At 42.7% G+C, this 9,877-nt stretch overlaps 1 protein-coding gene across 1 annotated transcript in view; it reads right to left on the bottom strand.

Annotated features, from left to right (window-relative positions):
* Positions 1–207: 207 nt before the first annotated feature.
* Positions 208–9,877, bottom strand: part of LOC104624437 (protein-methionine sulfoxide oxidase MICAL3-like) — a 107,182-nt gene continuing 97,512 nt past the window's right edge. The window contains 4 exon segments of the mRNA XM_010291802.1: positions 208–967; positions 1,052–1,125; positions 2,119–2,218; positions 4,548–4,613. Coding sequence (XP_010290104.1) covers positions 783–967; positions 1,052–1,125; positions 2,119–2,218; positions 4,548–4,613 — 425 coding nt within the window. The 3' untranslated portion in view covers positions 208–782.

Raw genomic sequence — 9,877 nt, 5'->3', positions numbered from 1 at the left:
TCTGAGCTGTGGCCACGAAGACTCAGGCCAGCAGTAGCTGTCTCTCCAGTGTGTAGCAAAGCAGAAGGGCATTTTCCCTCTCTCCTCCCCTTTTTTCCCCACAACAAGATGATGATTTAGGAGGTGAGAGAGTCCTCTGATGCCCATATCTCTCTTAAAAACCGGGAGGCAGAGAGTTCCATCACATGTACTAGTAGTATCTTCTCTGTCTCATATTTCTTCATATCCAGGCATAATGATCAACTGCAGGTTTCTTTGGTGGGGAGGAAGACTAAAGCAAAAGGTGTTGCCCTGGGCTGCTGGAGCTCTCTCGGACAGCTGACTCCACCATACAGGCTGCTACAGGCTGCTGTGGTTTTCCAGAGAGGGTTCCCACTTCCCTCCCTTTTATTAGAACTGGTGTAGTAAAAACGGGAAAGGAATGGACTGCCATAAATCCAGTTTAGTTAAGGGTACTTCTTCCCTTAACCTCCTCCCCCACGCATGGATTATTCTTCTCCCTCCTACCACACACACAAAAATATGGTCCATTGTATAAGGACCTCAAGGAGACTCCACAGTCTCAACTCGTTACCTTCAACTTGGGTTGCAGACATGTAAAACTTAAGCTTCTGGAACCAACACACTTATCAAAAGGCTTCTGAGTGCTTCAAACCAAATCCCTGCCTGCTGTCAGACCCTTCAGAGGTTTCCCCTTCAACATCTTCCTATCCATGGAATTCTGGCGAACTCAGGGTAGGCCAACTGGACAACACAGACCAGCAGAGGTAAATGTCTTAAGCTCAGGACCAGTTCAAGCTAAAACCTTTGGAAAGCATGACTGCCTCCAGGTCCTTGTCTTCTTCTTTTTCTCGAAGCCGTTGCTCCTCAAGGAGAGCCACAAGAGAATCTCTCTGTTCCACTACTTCTAGCATCTCGTTCAGGATCCTCTTCTCCTCTGAGAGCTCCTCATCTGTCTTCAGATGATCTACAGCGATATCAAAAACTATCAGCACACACAAGGCTAGAAATATGCACATACAATCCATTAAATGTTCCCCTTTGCTCTCACCTTCTACTGCCATCCTCTCCCGGAGTTCCTGCTGTAATCGACTCTGCCTGTCTTCCAGTTCTAGCTCCCGAGCACTGAAAGGGAAACATCAGGAATCCAAGTTCTGGGTATATTACATTGCTCTCCATACATTGCTTCATATCCATTCTCAATTTCTGCTCCCCCTCCAGATATCTGCTATGCATTTAACCAATTGGTTCTGGAACAGCTCTTAAAATACCTAAGATATACAACTATATATTTTAAGATTTAAATGTACTTTCAGCATCTCAGGTTCTTTGCCTTCAACTAGAAAGTGCAATACAGAAAGTTGAGCGGATTATGGGTGGGATTAAATCTAAAACGGTGTGAAGGAACAGACAAATCTGCAACATCTCTATGTATCTCCTGCCACTTCCCGCTCTAAAGACAAAGTCACTTATCGACTAAGGACATGTCAAGGCCCTTGCCTTTTCAGATTCCAATGCAGACAACACCTTGGGGCTTTTCTGACACGGGCACTGAGACTATCAGCTTCCACACTGCCTGGGTCAGCTGACATACTCGGAAATAAATTTCAGTGAATTTGCAGCACAGGAACTGAGAAAGTTCCCAATTTCATTAACAGGAAAAAAGCCTTCTAATTTGAGCCCAAATGAGAGGCACTGGGGTCCCGCTACAGGCAGAGAAGAGGGTCACATGGCAAAGGTGACTGAATTAAACACTTTTGACTACACTTAAAAGTGGACTCTACCAAAACCAGGAGGAGTCACACATTATTTCTGCATAGCTGGAAAACAGTTGCATGAACAAGACGTGTTTTATCCAAGAACAGCTCAGGAAGAGCTCAGAACTTTAAACACACATCCATACTTCTGCATGCGCACAAATAACTGGAACTTTCATTCCTTATTGCTATTATTCCTTCTTCTACCACTCTTCTGAAATGTACTTGGATTCATATCTCAGCCAAGAATCAGCCTAAGAGACTGCTGACCTCCCAGCATCATAAGGAAGACAGTACTGACAGATCTCCCAATACTATTTGTAACATAATCCCCCCTTTGAAGCTTTGCCCGTTCACTCACAATATCATCAGTTCAGACTCATAGCGAACCAAGGCATTCTTCTCCTGCACCAGCTTGAACCACTCCTGCATCAGCTTGGGGTCATCCTTCTTACCCATGCCTGCCAAAAAAGAAACCTGGTGAGTTTTCAGGTAATACCCTGCAATCCTTACAAGCCCAAACTGCAAAAACAACAATGGGGCAAAATGTGCAAAGAAAGCCGAGCAAGATGCTGCCAGAGCACTCCCAAGCCGGGTCCATTCACTTTGCCTAGAGCACACAGAAGAGTGGAAGTCACCTCCAAAAGGATTCTCTTCTCTTTGGAGCCTGATTTTTATGGTTTGTGGTTTTTTACTTTCTGATTTTCTTGCGATTGCTTGTTTCTTCCTCACTCTTACTGCAGAAAGTCCAGATTTCTGTAAGTATGTCACTTTTCATTAGAAGAGCTTCATAGATCCTCATGCCAGCTACTTAAATGTATGCTCATCAGAAACAGATTCAATTGCCACTCCATGTGTTTTATCTTTATTTTCTTCAATTGTATGTCCTCAATCTTTTCTTTGACTTGCCAAAAGTATTATTTTGTCTTTCCTTTTTTCAATAGCTAAATAAATGTTCTCTGACTGCTCCTCCTAGCCACATGTATCTATCCAACTTGAAGATCCCCTCTGCACAGTGAGCACAGAAACTACTTCCACTGTATTGCACATCAGCGCTAGAAAAAAAAAGAATCCCCAGACACATTTGCTAATATCAAAGCAGAATAAAAATACCTTGGGCCTTGTCCACCTAGTACAGAACTCTTAAGTTGGCATTTCATTTATTTTAAAACCAACTCCTAAACCTACTCAGTAGTCCACTGATGAATCTCATACCTGTCAGGAGTTATGTGGAATAAATTGCAGAATGCTGCTCCCAAAGCCTTCTGCTGTTGATACTTATCCAATGCAAGAGCTTACCAGGGAAGCTCCTCCTAGCAATGTCCTGGTCTGGGCCACTGGTGCCACGCTGAACTACCTGCAGACGAATACTGTGACTTATACCAGACACCACCAAGGACAGTAGCAATGCGCCTGCCTGCCTCGGAGTGGAGGCAGGAGCAAGGCCTCAAATCAAGCTCAACAGTATTTTTGGGTTGCTGCATCCCATCAGCTTGCGCTGCATGTAACCTAGGTGTCCTAAAGTAACTAACATCCCTGTCTGTCTGTGTTATTGAGAATACATACTATCTACACCAAGAGCAAAAACCCTCAAATAGTCATTTTAATGCCAAAAATAATCAAGCAGCAAGCTTACTATCCAAACTCTGGGCAACGCTTCACAAATACCACATTAATGGCTAGTTAATTCAGACCTGTGCAGAGAAGTGCTGCACTGGAGCTAAACAAAGGAGAGATTACAACTTCTGCTGAACTGCAGCTTAGGCTGAGAACACCTGCCTTTGAAAAATCATAATAGCAGACCTTGGGGAAAACCAGACCCAGCTGTACCACCCTAAGAGCCTCCGGCTCTGTGGACTTTGTACCAGTGTTGCTCAGTTCCAAGCATGCCTTTCTGAGCATCTCTGCACAATGTGCCCGTGTGGCGACAGGAGAGGGAGACTGTACATGCAGATGTCCAGTGCTGTGGCGCCATGAAAGCACTGGGAAGTCTCCCCATCCTTTCCGATGCCAGGATGTATAGAAAACAAATGCCTCTAAGAAAAAGCCAAAAACACAACGCTACTGACCTATGAAATACGTAAGTATTTTTAAACAGCCAATGAGCAGAGGAATAATGGGAGGATTGGAGAGGGAGCACTGACAACTGATGTGAGGGAGCATCATGGAAAGCAGAGTAAGTGGTTAGCAAAATTACACCATGAACACACATAAACAACCCCTTCCCCCATGCCTTGGCAATGGAAACCCTATGGCAAATCCACCTGGGACAGTTAAAGAATGCACTTAGCAAGACAGATGAGGGAAAACTGGTCTAGCTTAAGGTTTGTTTTTAAAGTTCAAGGATGTTTTTGCAAACCAGTCCTCATAAAGACACAGTATTCCTTTAATCCATATATACTAATTAAAAGGCCATTTAAGGAAGGAGATTTTCTTCCCTTACCCCACCTTCCAAACGTCTTTCAGGAGGAATAGAGAAATTGAAGCCACCAAATGAAAACAGAAACTTTCAAGTGTGACGTTACTGCTCCCACCGCTGCTGCCCAATGTCCCTCCCAGTCGCTACACCCTCCCTAGCACAGCTGGGACCAGCAAAAGGGATACTGTACCTTTAATAACTTGCCACAGGCTCAGAGAAGCTGGTTACCAGGTTGTTACTGAGAAGGTTGGTTTGGGGACACAGCAAGAAAAGGGCTAGGGCCGGGGGCTTTGTGTTCACTAGCTGACTAGTGCTGCTACGACAACCCAGCTGTGGTCAAGGAGAACGGGGAGTGTGTGAGGTTACGTTACCTTCATGGGCACAGCAAGGGCAGAAGGAGAGAGGTCTACGACGTGGTGTCCCGGCATTGGGCTCAACTTCAATAGGACCAAACGAGGAAGAGGAAGAGGCAGGAGAGGAAGAGGAAGTTGGAAGTGGAAGAGGAGGAAAGGGGTGAAATAAAAGACAAGCAAAGGACAAAAAGCATAAGAGTGAGAAAGAAAGGAAACACAAGAAGAAAAGAAAAGAAAAAATACAAGAAATGGAGAAGCAGAAACAAGGGATACAGTCTACAGATGAATAATGTCCCTAACAAGCACAGATAACAGGTAAGAGGTAGACTGAGGTACTGGTGAACTCTTACTGAGCCGTACAAATACCAGGCAGGAGGTTATTGTTACTGTACTTTTTCCTAACGTACATTTTTCAATCACATGGTCTTTAACCAAAAAGTTTGTGAACAAGATGTCGGGACAAGCAGAGATGAATACTTAACTCTTGCTGATAAATGACAAATTTCAAGGAGGGTCGCAAAAAGTCTCGCCTGCATGCGTAAGACACCAGCGGTAAGCAGCCACCCTACCTTAAAGTTTTTATCAGGACCATGTTCTTATCACCATGGCAGCATCCACTGATGGTAAAAGTGTCCTTTTTAACGGAAAATAATTTCTTCAGACAGGGAACATCACAGAATCTGGTTAATGTGGAACCAGCCTGCCCATATCTGCTCTGTCAAGTATGGTGAGTACACAGGTACTCAACTGGATTGTTGTGCTTAGAGGGGGAAAAGGCTTTTACGTGGATAAAAAAGTAATTCACATCAGGGTCTCTGGGGGTGATGGACCAACTGAGGGCTTTGCAGAGTTAAAACAGTAAATTTAAAGCTCTCCCTTGACATTCTCATTTCACAAAGCATTTTAAAGCTTACAAGTCCTGTTCGTATCAGTGACTTATTGAATCTTTTTCATCTTTTCTGTCAGCCAGTGAAGGACAAACATTTCTCATCTCTAAACTGTTTCAGCTGTTTTAACATGGAGAATTTGCTTTTCAGCTGTACTTAACGTTATAGAGATAAGCAGTAGGAAATAATCAACATAACTAATAGTTACAGGAGAACATATGCACTGGGATGGTGATGAGCCTGAAACATCAGAGCTAGCAGAATGGAGCACTTACTGTTCTCAGTGCACATCCACATTTATAAAGGGGAGGCATTTCTGGGTTGGGAAAAGGGATAAACTCCACAACAATAATGTGGTAAGAATAATGCTCATTTTGGAGAAGTCAGCGGAGCTTGATGTACTTGGTTCGGAGACAGCTTTACAGAACCAGGCTACTGGCGAATTGGGAAGGCTTTAGAAGGGACCATCACAGAACTAGACCAGCACACGGAGGACACACTGGAGCGAGAAGGAGAACACACCAGCTTCAAAGCCTGTGGCTGAGCAGCGTGGCTTTCTCAGACAGGAAGAAACCTCTGTACTGGGAGCAGGAAGGGGCAACATTAGGAGAGGCGCCACAGTTGGCCTTGTAAGAGTTACAAATAAAGCATCATACCAACATTAGTTGACAGTACTAGAACCTTAATTATAGTTGTTCAGAATTTTCCAACTTTCATTTAAAATGAAGAAATACTAGGGCTTTTCTTCCTCGATTGCCATTTCACAAATTAGGTTACAAAAGCAAAAACAAACAACAAAACCTCCACACCGCAACGGCATTGTGAAGAATAAGCTTCCACACAGAGCAGAACATTTAGTGCATGATACTTATTATATTTCTTATTTCACATCCTATCCTATTCAGCATGAATTCTTCTATATATGCTTTAACACTCTAACTTGGTCCTGAGGTGATAAGGAGATGGACGTTTAACTGTATGGAAAAATCGACTTCAATTTCTCAGGGTTTGAGATTTCATTCAGAATTGCGTGTACCAGCACACAAGGGATGTTGGTTACCAGCATGGGATGTTGGTAACTCAACAGCTATATTTATACATTTCAAACCATGGGTATATCGACTTGGTGAGGAATTCCCAATTTGCCATATTCGATCTGAAAATAAATAACTGGTATGTGAAAATGCCATTCATCTCATTGCAATATGACCACAAACTACTAACTTTTGTCATCGGTGAGCAAATGGTCTGATCCTAGGAGAAGATACCGTCTTTGGTCTCCAGGAAAAAGCCACAAGTCTTACATAGCAGAAGGCTGTAATACACAACCCACTCCCTGCAATTGTGTTTCTTCCTTTGCTCTTAGTTGTGTTATTTTTTAACAGAAATATTATCCTCTTACTCTTGTCTAAGGAAAAGGTGTCCTTGAGTAAGGTTACAAAGTCCATGGAATCTATAATAGCCCTCCTACTGGAAATGTTAACATTGTTTTTCATAAGATAATGACCTTATCCTGTGCTATTAAGAACCTTTCCAATTATTGCAGATGTAAATTATAGTTGCATCAGTGAATACAGGTTATATGATCATTACAATTGCTTTAGAAACACCTTCTGTCCAGCCCAGGATGGTTAACAAGGCTTTAAAAAGTGTTCCTTATGTACTGGACGTCCTAAACAGCAAGGAGAGAGTAAAGTGCAACCTGAAAACTTACCCCTTATGTTTCTCTAAAGCTGTGAAAACTGCACCATTTATTATGCTCTAAAATACATATCATGAAGTAGAATTTTAAATATACTTTTAAAAATTGCTCTAAGGTGACAGTCATGAAAACTGCCTCCCCATCCTTGCTAATAAAGAGTATTGATACATGTGGTACAGATACTATAAGCAGACTGAAATAGAAACTTTCTAATTTTAAGAGGAAAACTATTTTATTGTATTGCCTGAAACGGAGAAAGATTTTTCACTGACAGTAACAAATCTTCGTGTATTCCATGTCACACATTTCATTATCTCTTCAGTCTTTCAAGAAAAGGCCTCCTAACTGTTGCAGAAACAGAGAACCAAGGGGGTAAAAAAAAGAAGATCATCTGATAAATGAAAAAAGTATTCCCTCAGCCAGCTGCTAAGTTTAGACAGTGAATGTATCATCAGATCATTCACATTCATATCAAGGTTAACTTTAAAAAAACATACAACTTCACAGCAAGAGCTCTCACTGTGTATATTTATGTTTAAAGACAATCCTGGGAAAGGCTGAACTCCTCATCCAGTACTATTAAAAAAGGAGAACTATATACAGCACCCTGGTTCACAATACGGTGTTAAAAACTGTCTCATCTACCTTGCCCTTATCACTTGTCCGATTACATAACAGAAATCCTTATGTGTCTTATTTCTCCCGAAGCCATCACTAATCCTACAGTATCTAGTATTATTATCATGTTATTGTTTAGAAAAGAGATATCACCACCTCCTTAGATTAAAAACACAATCATCACTACAAGACAATTTTCCCAGCCATGGAGTCAGGGCCAGATGGGAAAGACTCTGTGGACAAGCAAACTTTAAAAAAAAATAAACAATCCCCTTTCTGTTCACGTTTCCCCCCCTCCCCCACCAAAAAACCTAGGCCAGGTCTGGCGACACAGGTCTTCACCCACAGCATGGGAAGAGTGCTGCGGGCAGCAGCAATACAAGCCACCCACTGCCCCACTGAAGCAGTTTGCTCAGAAGGAGCTGAAGGGCAAGAGAAGAACCATTTCTGTGACCGTTCACGTCTTAGGTTCCCTTTGTGCTGTCAGCAAGAGTCTGAGGTGTGACTATAGCTCCTGGACAGAAAATTATCACTTTTTTTTCCCCAGAGAGGCAAAACCACCAACAGACTGCGTTAATTGCCAGTTGTTCCTATTTCAATGCCACAAGCCAACTTTTCTGAAATGCACGTAAAGCCTTCAAAGCAGAGGTCAGCAGCCCAAACAGCAAAGACAGCAAGCAGAGACATTCAGAAGGGCGCATGGGGTGACTGGTGTGGAGCCATGAGCTCCAGCTCATTGAGGAAAGGAGCGTGCCCCAGCTCCCAAGCACACTGCACATCCTGGAGAGGCAGAAGCTCTGCCTTGCGGATTAGCCACATCCCATCAACAAAGTGACTGGAATTATCTTGCCTCTGTGAAAAGAAGCCTCTCTCAGATCCTTCTGTGAAATCTTTCATGCAGCCATGACAAGGAAGACCTTGTTTGCCATAGTAGCCTTGAAAGATTGCAAACTTTGCTACAGTGGTGGAAACCTACAGCCAGGCCAGGAATAAATACCACTGCTCCAAAGCCTCTTCGAAACAAGGAACAGAAATTGTATAGCCACGATGAAAATATACCTTCCTTTTCACTGTGTGTTGTTCCTTGTTACACAAGCTACACTGGACTGTTGTCGTCTTTTCTACTTTTCATTTTCCTATTCTTTAAAGAGCAATACTTTAGACTGGTTTTATCCTTTCCTGCTGTACATAACGTTTCTTCATAATCTGAAGCACAGTAGTAAAAATGATCGATCAGGATGAAGAAAGCACAGCAGAAAGTTTGGAGTGGCAGATGCCATTATCCCCAAGCAACAGCCTGGGGATAATGCACTGATCCCTTTCACTACTTGCCCATGTCCTGTGGTATGAGCGCTGTGATGATTTCTGAGAAGTGGTGAGCCACTGCAAATCAAAATGACTTGAACAGGTATACCACAGACCAAATCGGATCACATCCTTTGCAAGCTTTGCATACAAAGACTTTGCTTTCCATATTGCTGACTATCCAGGGCAGTTTGGAAATCAGCATACCGGGCAGGAACTCCATCTCTGAGGCTAATCTCGGGTCTAATGCACCATTATGCTGGCACTTGACTCACAAGCTAAAAGCATTATATTTTAGAAATTCTTATTCTGTTAACAACTTCCAGCACCCATTTAGCAGGCAAACTAAGAGCTCTAATTTTAACGCAGTGCTTAAAACAAGGATCAGTCCAAAAGAGATCAGTAAGACAAACTGTGTACTGATGAGAGGCAATATCCTCTTTCCCACCTTTTAAAACTCAGTTATGGTCAGAAACCTGAGTACTGAAAAATAAAGCATTCCAACTTTACTGTTTGGTGAAGTTGTTCAACAGCAGTGTTGTGAAAGAGCAAGAGTACAGGAAGCCACCTCTTGGAGAATAGCATCCACATAACTGCAGTAACTATATCAAGTTGAGGGCAAGGATTCTGACAACTATCGTGTAAGCACATCACTCAGTGTGTCTGACTTAAAAGTTTACTAAAACTGTGTCAAAACCAGTATCCTCTAAAGTACCATCACCAGAAGAAACCTAGGGAAAGCTCATAGACTACTGAACTGCCATGCAAACTGAACCACACCTTTATTTATCCACCAGAAGAGAGGAGGGGAAAAAAAAGCACAGAAAAGTCAGGGA

This window comes from Phaethon lepturus, unplaced genomic scaffold, assembly GCF_000687285.1.
Source record: "Phaethon lepturus isolate BGI_N335 unplaced genomic scaffold, ASM68728v1 scaffold18817, whole genome shotgun sequence".
In the NCBI taxonomy this organism is placed as follows: domain Eukaryota; kingdom Metazoa; phylum Chordata; class Aves; order Phaethontiformes; family Phaethontidae; genus Phaethon; species Phaethon lepturus.
Note: the sequence above shows the minus strand (reverse complement) of the source record. Positions and strands in the feature narration are given on the sequence as shown.